Genomic DNA, 14,545 nt, shown 5'->3' with positions numbered 1-14,545 from the left:
AAAAAAGATGTGAATTTAAGACTCTGCACGGCCTCGGAACACCTAAGCCGGCTCTTCAAGGTCTGGGCTGTGGCTAACACTCTGCTCAGTTTCTTGTTACTTTTCTTGTGGTGGCGAAAACAATGTAACAATGTCAAGGCAGAAGAGTATCTTCTGCTCAGGGTTCAAGGGCATGGGAAGCATCGTGGAGGGGAGGCATGGCAGCGGGTGTGAGGCTGCGCCTCACAATGCCCCACAGTCAGGAGGCGGGAGAGCTGAACCACAGCGCTCAGCTCCCACCACATCGGTGTCTTCTCTCCAGAGTGAAATCTTTCCAAAAGGATTTGAAAAGGCATGTGACCATGGTGATTCTAAATCCCGTCAGGTGACAATAACGGTAAGCCACCTGAGTTACTCAGCGTTCTATTGCTGTGAAGACACCCATGACCGCAGCAGCTCTTACAAAGGAGAACATTTAATTGGCTCTGGTGGGAAGTACAGTCGCCGACAGGCAGATGTGGTGCTGGGAAAGCAGTGGACAGTTCTACATCCAGATTCACAGGCAGCGGGGAGAGATAGACACTGGGGCCCACTGTGAGCTTTTGAAACCCCAAAACCCACCCCCAGTGACACACTTCTTCTAGTGAGGCCACACCCACCCCAACAAGGCCATGCCTCTTAATCCCTCTCAAGTAGTGCCACTTCCTGATAACTGAGCATTCAAATATACTTGCCATTGTGAGTATGCGGCGTATTCTTACCCAAACCACCACACCATTTCAATTGGCACTGTTTAAAACCCCAGTTATAGAATGAGATAATTCTCCAAATGACCCTGTTGCCTTAGTGACACCGGAGAAAATCAAAGCCTGAGGAACTTACAAGACCTGTACTATAATACACAGCCTGTTGTGCGGTAAGAACCTGATCTTGTTGTCAGATTTTTCACTAGATTGACCCGAAGGTACTGAATCTTAGGATTATGTGGCTCACATAATTCTCTACTATTAATAACCATAAAATGACAATAACTAGATCTGGGTATATGGCTCAGTTGATAGAGTGCTTGCCTAGCATGAAGGAAGCTCTGGGTTGGATCCCCCAGCACCACATCCAAGGAGGAGCTGTCAGTCAGGTACAGTCGCTCCTGACTCTGAACATGAGCCTTGCTGCCTTGACCCACGAGGGCTGCCTTTCCTCTTGGCCAAATGGGAGGCCCAGCTCCTGGGAAGGGCACACAGTAACTGTGTTAAGCAAAGTGAACAGCAGAGGCAGGCTTGGCCCTGGGGCTGCTTCACACTGTGTGGAGACTGCTCGTCACACTGGGCCTGGAGACCTCCAGCCACAGGCACCAATGCGGATCAGAGAAAGGGCCTTTCGCAGACATCACCACCAAGATGCCCCCTAGTACTACTTGAGACCCACCTCCTTGCAGTGGTGACTTCAGTGAACTGTCAAATAGTTATTTGCCGAAAAGGGTTTTTTGGGATTGTTTGTTTTGGGGGAGGGACTTTTATTTTTTGTTTTTTAAATTTTTGGTTTTTTGTCACCTGGGTAACTTTTTTTAAAAAAAGCTTTAGGGGCCAGTCTCCAGAGGACAGTTTGCTGGTCATTTTCCTGCTGTTGTAATAAAGATACTATGACAAAAGCAACTTAAGGACGAAAGTCTATCTTCTGGGAAGTCACAGCATCCTGAGGAGCCTGGGGAGCTTAAGGCACCGTCTTGCAAGCACAGAAAGCAGAGAGCAATGGCTGCTTGTGATTACACAGCATGTATACTGGCCAGGATCCCAGCCAGGGGATGGCCCCACCCACAGTGGGCAGGTCTTCCCACCACAATTAAAGTAATTAAAATAATGCCCCCATGAGTATCCTCAAAGGCCCCTCGCCCAGGAGATTCTAGATTTGCTCAAGTTGACAATTAAGCTAAACATGTAGACAGGGCCTTCAGAGCAAACACATCCCTACAACAAAGACTTGGGAAACAGTACAGCAGAAACAGGCTTCAGATCATGTTACAGCTAGAGGAAACAGTCGCTGAGCCACCACTGAGAGCAGGCGGTCACCACAAGGGCTGTGGTTTTCCATTAGACAGGACATGAGTCTGAATCAAGTACCTGGACGGTTCATACAAACAAAAAGCCATCCAGTGGCCCAAGGCACAGTGCTAAGGGAAGGATATCAACTTTATGGAGAGGAAACAGCCACCATGTTTGTGGTAGTGTTAAAGGGAACAGTGACGCCTCTTTTGGCTCATTATCCTTTCTACCCACAAAGCCAGAGTTCACAGAAGAGCTCTGTCAGTGGGGAGGGGAAGGGTCCCAGGACAGAGCACCCCCTTTTCCATCAGTGTTGTCTGCATCTATGCCCCACTTTCCTTCTGTCCAGTTCCACCCTTCTCCCCTAGCTTCAAAAACAGGATAATCAAGTCTGGGAAATAGCTCTTAGGGAATTAGCTGTGTGATAATAAACTGAGGTAAAAGGGTCAGGAGTTCAAGACCAGCCTGGGCTACACAGTAAGATGACATCTTGAGCAAACAAAGACAGAACAATTGTCTAGTCCAGTTCTGTTGCTGTAATAAAACATTCTAACCAAAATCAACGTAGGGGAGAAAATGATTTATTCAGCTTTGAGGTCACAGCCATTTGTGGAGGGATGTCAAAGCAATAACTGAAGCAAGAACCTGAGGCAGCATCCATGAAGGATGCTGCTGGCTGCCTGGCTACCTGGCTGGCTTACACAGGCTCATGCTTAGCAAGCATTCTTATACACCTGCCTAGGGAATGATGCCACCCAGAGTGGGCTGTATCTTCTAGCATCATTTAACATTAATCAAGACATTTCCCAGTAGACATTTCCACAAGCTAGTATTATCTAGGCAATTCCTCAATTGAATCTCTCCTGTCAGGTGAGTCTTGGCTGTGTCAAGCTGATAATTCAAAACTAAAACTAACTACAACCGTAATCAATGTTGAGTCTTCCTTAAACTCAAGCAGGGCTACAAATTTATTTTCTCTGTGTCATTCAATGTCATCACCCCCCCAAAAAAAAAACCCATAAAATTAACGAGAAAACAGATCCTGAAACCTACCCTGAAGAGAAGAAAAACCCATTCACTAAGATGTTTAGAACATTCAAACTTCAAACACTTCACTGTAATTTGCATGCCTTAGGATGGGTTGCTTTACCTCATTTGCAGTTTTACTTTTGCATCTTGAAAGAAATCAGATCATATACAATGAGCTTCCTATTGCTACAGAGAAAGCAAGAAGCCAAATTATCCTGCCCTGCCTTCTTCTTGTTCCTGTGATAACGGCCATCACAGGTTATTCAGAAGCCTGTTTCTGGTGCTTTCTAATGTGTATGGGGCACTGGCTTTGGGTGCCTGGTACGCAGCACCAGCACATTGATTCCCACACCAGGGAACAGGGTTACACTCCTGGTTCAGCCGTACCCAGGAGCAAACAAGCCCAAAAGCACACAGCAGGGCAAACAACAGAGGCCACTCCCACGCCCTGTCTCCTCGCCCATCCCAGAGCTCTCTCCTGCACTTGCTGAACCATCCCTATCCAAAGAGACAGAGGGAGATGCTAAATACCTCAGAACTCATTTTCACAATACCGCAACAGAAAACATACAGGAAAAAAATTGAAAATAATGTATAAATGCGTTATCACCAATTTTTCCACAGCTCACAGGGGTGTTTTTAAGGGTCTTGGGTCAAATAAGTTAATTGTTCCTGTCACTTTGTGCAAAAAAGAAATAGAAGAGCTAGAACGTTCTGCCAGTAGAAGCTGTCAATCAATCAATTCAATTGCAGGTTGTGGTCTGGTCAGCTCTTTAGTGTAATATGCAAAATACCCAGCTAATGGATGGAGCTTTTCCAGAGCCCCACATACAAACCCTCTTGACACGGTCGTGATCAGACATCGATCAATGGTTACTTCGTGTATTAGTTAATGGCTCTGACAATAAATAAAATACCAACACAAAGAGCTTAGTGAGAAGAGGTTACTTGGGCTCACAGTTCGGAGGAGACAGTCTGTCACAGCAGGGCAGGCATGAAGGGGGGAGTAGCTCTTCTCTACAATAGGGAAGCACAAGGCTACTGGTCACATGACTGCACCAAGCAGGAAGATGGCAGTAGGAAGAGAACCAAGAACCAGGATATAACCCTCAAGACCTGTCCCCAAGTGACACACTCCTTCCAGGGAGGATCCACCTGGCAAACGTTCACAACCTTCCAACCCCACGAGTACATTTCATATCCTGACCATATGACATTTTGCTTCCTGGAGAAGAGTAGCACAAAAGTCTCTGGAAAACTGGCAACAAGAGGCAACTAGAAACCAATAGGAGAGCGTGAGTTTGAGAGGCATAGGTCTACCTCTAAGACGCCCCACTTCCTACAGCCCAGAGGAGAACTTAGTCCTGTATGAATGTGTCCTGGGATGGCTCCGATGTGCAGCCACCATAGGGCACATTGTCATTACCACAGCTCCCCACATCCTTGTCCTACACAGTACAGTCCACCTCAGCCTGCAGCAGCCCTTGGCTTTACTGTTAGATTCGACACACTCTTCAGCTCCATGGTGCACACTACTATCTAAACACTATAGGCAACTTGATTTGAAATGTGTGTGTGTATGTGTGTGTGTGTGTGTGTGTGTGTGTGTGTGTGTGTGTGTGTACCCAACTGTAACACAATTCTAATCCTAACTAAATACATCTAAACATACTATAATGCCACAACATTCAAGTTTTTACTAAGGTGTGTTGGGAGATGGAAAAACTGCTCAGCAATTCAGAGCACTTACAGCTCTTATAGAGAACCCACATTCAGTTCCCAGCAAACCTCTGACCTCCACATACTTGTACACACAGGACCAAAAGTACAGAGAGACACAGACACAGAGACATGGACACAGCGTCAGAGACAGAGACACAGAAACATAGAGTCACAGAGAGACTGAGACACAGAGTCACAGATGCTAAGGTCCAGAGAATTTCGGCTCCACCTCACACCTCTCCTCACTCATTTGGCAGTGAAGCTACCCACAGGGTTACAGTTTGCCGTGGGGATACTGATACAGGATCAAGAGCTTGGAAGATCCTTGTGGAGAACCTTTTCCTCCCTCCTAGAGTTCTACTCTACACCCCAGCATTCAAGCAGTGATCTCCCCTAAAGTCCCTTTCTTACCCTCAGTACCACAGCCACAGGCAGGCACTGACCTAATGTAGCTGGAAGTGTCTCTTGGGAAAAGGACCCTAAACAAACACCAAAAGTATTCTTTCCCTCCAGTCCTTCCCAGAGGGTAGAAAAGATAAAAGAAGCAAGAAGTGGACTTCCCAGCAAGGGAGATAGGAGGAGTCCGAGTCCTTAGGGGGTCGCTCCAGAAGGTGTTGCAGTGTAAACTTGCTGTGATTTAAATGAGATAAAATATGGAACTTTCTATTCTGTGCCAACCACATCTTTCTCTTGAGCAGACAGGAGAGGAAAAAGGAACAGAAACCTGGGGGCATACGGATGTTCTGTAGCTTCCCCTCGTCCTCCGGCACACACAATTGTCACACACAATTGTCACACACCCTTCCCCAAGACGGAGAACTAGTATGCTGTTGTTTATATGCGCAAAAAAGAAAGTTCATACAGGACGTGAATAAATCTCAATTCTTTCTATGTGTTTAGAAGCCTGGAGAAACTAGGTGAGAATTAAAGTAATATTCCTGGGTCTTTTGACAAATCCATAAATGTCAGCTCAAGGTAGATGAGGACCCAGTGACCCAGAATCCCACTGAGCTATGAGAACTCGGCACTTACTTTTCTCACTACCCTGTTCTTCCCGGAAGCTATGTAAGGAGGAAGGGTTTTATTTGGGCTCATGGTTTCAGCAGGGTCTCTGTTCATCATGGTGGTGGTGGTGGTGATGACAGTCAGAGCAAGTAATAGAGGGTCTTATATCATGATTACCAGACAGCAGAGAACACAGACCAAATCCCAAAAGGGATCCATCCTTCAAAGACTCCCCCTCCCCCACTTCTGCTAGCTAGGCTCCACCTTCTAAAGGTTCCACGATTTCTAAAACAGTGCTGTGAGCTAGGAACTAGGTGTTTAAACCTATGAGGTTCAGGGACAGTTGACATCCAAACCTCCACAGTCACCTAAGTGATCTGGGGCAGGTTCATTCATCACAGACAACAGTGTCAAGTCTCATCCTAGGATGACATCTGCCTCCCGCAGCCTTGTCCCTTCACACACCTAACCTCCCAAAACAAAACCGTTCTGCCATGAGCAGCTGGTCATGCTTTCTCCTCATCCGCTCTAGACGGTGGGAGTGTGGTACCAAAACACCTTCATTCCCCACGAAGCATTTACTAAACGCCCAGTGACCAGATATACACTTCATCACAAGCACACTGGAGCTTAACATACAAGCCAACTGTCAAGGACTTAAACAGGATGTGACTTACTCTGAACCAAGCAGATGTCCCCTTGAGACTGCCCTGTAGCCTGCCCCTCTGTGGAAGAATCTTATAGCCACAGTTCCGAAAACCTCAACCCCTGAGTCCTCTGGAGACTAGAGGAAGTGTAGAGTGCTAGGCTCACTCCAAAAGCTCTGAGCACACAGCAAGAGCAAGTCAGAAGGGCGCTACAGGAGGGCGCCCATGAATACAAGCAATGAAGGAAGGCACCCAGGAAGGATACCGAAGGACGACTCCCTCTCTGACTTCTCTGATAAGTGCATCATAATTTTATTCCCAAACTGTGACAGAGATGTTGAGAGAAAAAGATAAAAATGACATCTTGGATAGAAGACCAGTGGGAGAGCCAAGTCCAGAACGTTCTATGTCTAGTGGTGGGAAAAAGGTGTGGTCCCTTTCGTGTGACATGGTACACAGGTATGTCCTGAAGGAGGAGGGACTGGAGTCAGCTCCTTACAGTGACAACAACCTCATGCAGTGCTGCACTGAAAGCCAGGGCTCTGACAGACAAGCCAGCAGTGAGCTGGCCTGGGCAGAGCTTCTTTCTCCCCGTGGTGCAGCGGATCCCAAGGCCTATCATGGAAGACACTTGTGCTCCTTCAGCCACTTACCCTTCATCCAGCACCATATGAAACCTGCTGACCTGCCGGAGAACCGAAGAGTCCCACCTCCATCCCCAATCCCTCCCCCTCTCTAAAGAGAAGCTTCACAGGGCACACAGAGAGGACAGTGCACCCCTGCTCCTCAGAGGAACTGACAAGCTCCTTCCAGCAGTCACTCACAGATGCCAACATGGCTGCCGTCCCAACGACTCAAGGCATAGCGGTTGGAGTGACACCGCACAGGCCTGAGCATTAATCAGACAGCAGCCTAAACCAGGACACAAGCAGGAGCATCTGCCAGCCCCAGTGTTTGGAGGAACTCTAAGTTACCCTAAGCCCCCTCCTTTCCCCACACCCAGCCACCCCTGAAAGGTCCTCATCTCCACCCACCCGGCCCAGTCAGCACCCCCTCCTTCTGGTCCCACTCCTGTTTGGCTCCTCAGTGGCCTCTGACCAGCTCCTCCCCTCCCCCACCCTGCCTCATTTGTCCTTCTTCTCTTGGATGCTTTTAATCATGAGAGTGTGATGCCAAGCTCTGGGTTGCCTGACATCTCTTGAATGAATACAACTCGTTTCTACATCTCGTGTGGACAAAATGAAGTCAGAAAGCCCTGGGATGGTCACCGCCATCCCACAGACAGGACCAGCATTTGCTTCCCCCTGCCCCTGTTGCCCCATGTTACCAGGCACAGCATGGGTGCCATATTGGGTGTGGCTGATTTGTGAGTTACAGGCAGGAGGGTGATGGGTTAATGTGCTTCCTGCAGAGCAGATTCCACACCTGCTCCTGGCCAATCAATAAAGTTCAACCACCAGAGAGGTTGATGCTCCAAAGCGCTTTGAAATCCACAGACCAACAGGGCAGAGGCTAGCCAGCTGTCCCAGAACAGAGACTCCCACAAGAGTCAACCCACAGCTCCCAGCATGAAGGAGGCAGAGTCCAAGAATCGGGGATAGATGTCCGGACAGACATCAGCGAGAACGATGAAACTATCTAGGAAGAGCTTCGAACTCACCCTTGTCATAATCGCCGTCCTCAACCGCTTTTTCTTGAAGTTTCTGAAGCATTAAAATTGAGGAAGTGACCTGTGTTGGTGCGAAGGGGAAAACATAAGACACAAATTACAAATCTGAGCAAGTTCATTTTGTGAAATCTACAAGCACCTAAAATCTATTTCAAGAGTGGGCTGTCTGGGAGGCTCGAGGGTGAAGACCTGTGCTGCCAAGCCCAAAGGCCAGAGCTTGGTCCCCAGGACTCACACAACTCCCACAGGTGTTCTCTGTGATGCACACATGCACACAAACAAAAACTGTAATAAAAAAAAGTTAAAACCCTGAAAAGCAATACTGTTTTTAAATAGGGAAACTATTTTAAAAGTGAAGTTCTATCTAAACTATTTTTAAAGCACACACACACACACACACACACACACACACACACACACAAATATACAGTTTTCCAATGCCAAATGCATGTTTAAGAAAAAAGTTATTTGAACAAAAAAAACACAAGGTAAGCATGAACTCCCCAGAAAGACTTAGACTGTTACAAACACCTCAGTGCTATGCCATTATCAGCATGAAGTGCTGCAAGCCAAGTAAGTAGCCTCTGCTCTAACCCTCAGAGCCTCACAGCAAGGGGGACGTGGGAAGTGAGGGCCAAGAGGAGCCGGGCACCGACCTGTCTCCAGGCTGGCCAGCTCGGGAAGGGCTGTGGCCTTGCTTGAAGGGTCTGTCACAGGGAAGCCACTGCCTGAGCTACACATGTGGCTCAGTGACGTGTACCTAACAAGCACACGGCCCTAGTTCCAGCCCCAGCACAGGGGTGAGGGAGGTCTGGACAAGGGAGTGAGGAGCCACAGGCAGCCACGCCTTCCTTCCCAAAACAGCCTCCCAACCAGCTGTGGTCAGTGCTTGCTTCTCAACACTGACACTGGACCCTGAGGAGATGGGAAGTCAGGAAAGCTCTTGTCTGGCAGGTGTCAGGACCTGAACCTGGTTCTCTGAACTCGCATAGGAAACTGGACAAGTGACCCGTGCCTGCGACCCACCCCACAGGAGGGGACAGGAGAGTCCCCAAGGCCCACCTGCCTGATCGTTGCACTCCAGCACCATGACAGAAATGAAGATGACACCTAAGGTTGTCCTCAGCCCCCACATACAACCACAGCACACACACTCCCACACAAAACAGACACAAACCATACACACACATACATATTAATACCACATCATACCACACACACACATATATACACACACCACATACACCATAAACCACATACACACCACATATACCATATACACACCACAAACACCATACACCACACACACACCACATGTACCATACACACACATACACACACAAACCACGTAGACACATACCACATACTCATACATATATACCACATATTCATACTCACCACATCATACCACACACACACACACACACACACACACACACACACACACTCACACAGAGTCTCTTGTTAGGAGGACCGACACAGCCCATGGGGCAATGAAGCAAAGCAGGGGAGGATGGGACCTGCCCAATCAGACTTCTCTCCTCCTAACTTCTCCCTCTTTCCAAACCTGAGCTGGCTGCCCCGCCCTTACCCTCCCGGTGTCTTGTTTCATCACATTTGTTTACTGTAGGGCGAGGGGAGATGAGAGTTTGCAGAAGTCAGCTCCCCCTTCCACCATTCGGGTTCTGGAAGATCAGACTCAGGTAGTCAGGCTTGGCAACAAGTGCCTTTACCCACTGAGCCATCTTGCCAATCCCCAGGGCCCTATGCTGAATAAACCACACTACAGGTCAAAGGTTGTGGAGAAGCATGGGCCCATCAGAGAGGCCACGCCAGCACCTAAGCCACACAGCCAGAAAGCAGAGAGCAGACAGAGCATGCGTGTTCAGATACGGAGGAGCCGGATGTGCTGCCACGCCTTTTCGGTCAGCCATCCCAGGAGCCACTGCAGCTTCCGGGACCAGCACCCAGTCAGCTGCCCATTCCCTGCCTCCACCCAACACCGAGCTGGGGTGGGGGTGGGGTTACAGATTCCTGAAGGACACACACCTCAAGGTGCCTGCGGTTACTCAGTAGGTAGTCCTGCAGCATGGGTTCCCATTCCCTCAGCAAAGCATGCCATCCATGGGCGTCTGCCCAGCCGCCGCCCTGGTCGCCTCGCCCACCAGCGGAGGATGCATCCTGGGAAGAGAAGCCAGCGTCCGAAGAGGAGACCATGCCACACTCTGGTTGCCTGTTGCTTCTTGTCACCTGAGCTAAGTCCACCAAGCCCGGAGCCGCGTGGAGACTGAAGGTCCAGGGATGCCGAGGGTCCCCATGGGGCCTGTCTGAGCCAGAAGCTTCAGCTGCCATCTCTTGGGGGCTCTGCTGCAGGGGCTCAGCCTCTCTGGACGGCAGGCAACCTTCTGCTTCTCCGCGTTCGCCAGCAGCACCGAGGGAGAGTCGGATGAAGCTAAAGCTGGAAGTAAAGGTGTCTTGGAAGCCAGGAAGGGATGGGATGTCAGCGGGGCCATTCAACGCCGGTGATGGCAGAGGTTTCACAGTCTTCAGGCCCCTCGATCCTCCTTTGTTCGTGGCCACATCAAGGCTAGGAGCCAGAGACTTAGAGCTGTCTGAAGATAAAAACTCTTGCCAACACCCACTGCCTCCAGGCTTACATGGCTCAGTCTGCTTCTCAGATTGTCTGCTGTCACTCCTAAAATGAACCCCAAAGTGCACTGGCCTTTCTCTCATAGAGCCCTGGGCTGGGTGCAGGTGGCCCACAGAGGCCACAGCAGAGGCAAGGGAGCTCTTGAGAAAAGGGGTGCCCACCAATGAGCCGTGGCTCCTGGGGTCAAGGCCGCACTGGCCAGCCTTGGACTGTGAGTGGCGGGACTCCTGGCCTGTCAGCCCTGCTGAGATCAGGCGTGGCATGCCCACTGCTGGAGACAGGAACCCGATCTCAGGACCGCCTGTGCTTCTCATGTAGCCTGGCCTCCGTGTCAGCCGCCGCCTCCTAGGGGCTGCTGCGGGCGGTGAGCCGGGCCCACTGTCTGGGAAGAGAAAACAGCATATATTGAGTCAGTAGGAGCTGCAGGTGGAGGGCATGCTAGACATGCAGGTCTCTGAGTACACCTATCAGAGACACCGCGTGAAAACTCATGGTATTTTAAAATCAAAGGTTGGTGAGCCCTGCGGCCCAGCCTCTACCTGCAGAACGGCAGGCCTACTGTATGTCTGACAGCATGTCAGTGCAGGTCCTGGGGACACAGCCTTGGTGGCTACCCAGCAACTGCCCTAGTGCCGATGACACGTGCCATGGCCCTCCAGGAGCAAGCCACCTGACACTGAAATATCAGCGTGGAGCTTGGTCGTGTATTCCAGTCACTACAGAATGACACACGGATTTGTAGTAGCCGAGTATCCATGTCCCCACTTTCCCAGTGTAGCCCTGAGACCTCGGTGGCTGTGGTGGTTTGTATGTGCTCGGCCCAGGGAGTGGCACTAGTAGAAGGTGTGGCCTTGCTGGAGTAGGTGTGACACTGTGGGTGTAGGCTATAAGACCCTCATTGTAGCTGCCTGGAAGCAAGTATTCTGCTAGCAGCCTTCAGATGAAGATGTAGAACTCTCAGCTCCTCCTGCACCAGGCCTGCCTGGATGCTGCCATGCTCCTGCCTTGATGATAATGGACTGAACCTCTGAACCTGTAAGTCAGCCCCAATTAAATGTTGTCCTTTATGAGACTTGCTTTGGTCATGGTATCTGCTCACAGCAGTAAAACCCCAAGACACTGGCTCTGACACAGAGGCCACCTATCTTGTCACCTCACACTGTGGACTTTCAGGGCTGAGTCCTCACCTAGCTACCCTAAGAAACAGGAATAGTGAGGAATCCTGTCACCTCATCATCTGGTCTAAATCTGACCATATCAACTGCTGATTGTGTAACCTTCTATGGGATGTTCGGCTTCTATGTTCCTCAGTCCCCCCCCCCCCGTAAAGGTTAGAAGGACCCCAAATAGAAGGTTCTTATTAGTATCCATATAAACGGTTTAGAATAGGACCTGAAATATATACATGTGATAAGAATGTTAGCTACAGCCTGGGAAGATGGCTCAGCAGGTCCAGTGTCTGCTGTACAGGCCCAAGAACCTGAGCTTGACCCCCAGGGCCCAGGTTAAAGTGTTGGGTGTGATGGTATATGCTTGCAGTGTCCATGCTGGGAGGCAGAGTCAGGAAGGTCCCTGCAGTTCACCAAGCAGCCCATGGAGCCAAATTGGTGAGCTTCATGCTCAGTGAAAGAGTCAGTCTCAGGAATTAAAGATGGAGAGGCTGGAGAAGTGGCAAAGGGTACAGTAGGTACCGAGTGACCTTGTTAGTGCCAACTTCAGGTAAATGAAGAAATGCAGGCTTTCTCAGTCACGCGTCAGACCAACAGATTGCGAGGGCAGGTTTTCTAAGGCCGCCATCTCCACGATGTAAATGGGCCACTGCTCCAGACTCGCTGCTCTTGCAGAGGACCAGGATGCAGTTCCCAGTACCCACATGGTGCTCATGAGCATATCTAATTCCATTTTCAGGGGCTCCAACGCCCACAACTGACTTGCCCCAGCACCAGGCACATATGTGGTACATACACATAAATGCAGAAAACACACCTGTCCACATAAATAAATCTAAAACCTGTTTTTAAAAATTAAAGATAAGGAAAGACATACCCTGTTGACCTTTGACCTCCATGTGGTGTGGACACAGGCAAACATATTCCCATTAACAAGGACATACACCATATTCACATATATCACAAATATATACACACAAAGCTGAAGGAGGTGGTACACACCCCAGCTCTCAAGAGGTAGAGAAACAAGAAGATATCTCTAGCTGGGCAGCCTAGTCTAATTGACAAGTTCCAGGTGTGTGTGTGTGTGTGAGAGAGAGAGAGAAAGAGAGAGAATGGATGGATGGATGGATGGATGGATGGATGGATGGGTGGATGGATAGGTGGATAGATGGATAGATGGATGGATGGATGGATAGGTGGATGGATGGATGGATGGGTGGATGGATAGGTGGATAGATGGATAGATGGATGGATGGATGGATGGATAGGTGGATGGATGGATGGATGGATGGATGGATGGGTGGATGGATAGGTGGATAGATGGATAGATGGATGGATGGATGGATGGATAGGTGGATAGATGGATAGATGGATGGATGGATGGATGGATGGGTGGATGGATAGGTGGATGGATGGATAGGTGGATGGATGGATGGATGGATGGATGGGTGGATGGATGGATAGATGGATGAATGGATGGATAGATGGATAGGTGGATGGGGTGGGTGGTGGGTAGATGGATGGATGGATGGATGGATGGATGGATGGATGGATGGATGGATGGATCAGAAATTTGTGTTAAATTCTGAGATCTCAGTTCTGACTTCCCAAAGCCTGCTTCAACCCTGAGCCTTGTCTCCCCCCAAGCTCATCCTTTCTACTTTCTCTTAGTCCCAAACTGGGACAATGACTTCAATGACAGACAAATGACAGGTTTCTGCTCCCTGTTACTTCATAACAACATATTGGGCCATTACAGCTGTGGGGTAGCTGACATGGTCATTCCTGTAACCTAGCTGTCCCTCCCCCATCTGTCACCCCATCCCCAGAATGATGCTCAGCATAGGATCAGGGCCCCACCAGCTTGGAGCACCCACCAGGGCTTCAGAATTCAAAAGGGAATAGAGGGGTTTCCAAAAGGACAGCTGTCCCTCCCATACTCTGTAAAGCTGGCAAGAGAATCACTAAAGACCCAGTCACAGAGAACACTTGTGTTCTGGTCACAGTGGCCAGTGGAGATTCTGACAACTTCACATCCTAAGCAGTGAGTCCAGCAAAACTATACTGTCTTTTGGGCCAAAAGATTTCTAATTATTTTGTAGCCCAAATACCATCACTTACAGAGCCATTCTGTTGTTCAAAGAGTAAGTACAGAGTAACTTGCTAATAAATGATTCTTTCCAAATGCCTGTGTGTCACCCTCCTGGGGACCTGAGCCCCAACTGCTCTAGCTGTGGCCTGTAAGTCTAGAGAGCCACAGGCTCATTGCCTACAGGTTAAGACCAGTCAGAGAAAGGTGTCTACTTTGCCTAGGGACATACACACATGCACACATGCACACACACACACACACACACACACACACACACACACACACACACATTTATCAAACACAATGGGCACAAGCAGATCCCACTGTGCAGCTAACTGGAGGCTCACATGTCTGGCCCGCTGCTGAGGTTACCACAGTGTTCATTCAATGCTTAGGGACTCAGGGGACTGGGCAGAGGCACTGACATTCTGAAAGAAACTTATGGAATCTGCAGGGTTAAGGTCAGGTTGCTAGGAAGATTTCAAGCCTTCTACAACCAAAGTGCAACACACACACATACACACACACACACACACACACA

The 14,545-nt window shown here is 49.3% G+C and overlaps 1 protein-coding gene across 1 annotated transcript in view; it reads right to left on the bottom strand.

Annotated features, from left to right (window-relative positions):
• DISC1 (DISC1 scaffold protein) overlaps nucleotides 1-14,545 on the bottom strand; it is a gene marked incomplete at its 5' end in the record, with an annotated part of 201,804 nt that overhangs the window by 162,745 nt on the left and 24,514 nt on the right. Inside the window, 2 exons of the mRNA XM_080936621.1 lie at nucleotides 8,082-8,151; nucleotides 10,140-11,122. Of these exons, the coding sequence (XP_080792747.1) occupies nucleotides 8,082-8,151; nucleotides 10,140-11,122 (1,053 nt within the window). The remainder of the gene's footprint in view (nucleotides 1-8,081; nucleotides 8,152-10,139; nucleotides 11,123-14,545) is intronic.

This window comes from Micromys minutus, assembly GCF_963924665.1.
Source record: "Micromys minutus genome assembly, chromosome: 24".
Taxonomy (NCBI): Eukaryota; Metazoa; Chordata; class Mammalia; order Rodentia; family Muridae; genus Micromys; species Micromys minutus.
Note: the sequence above shows the minus strand (reverse complement) of the source record. Positions and strands in the feature narration are given on the sequence as shown.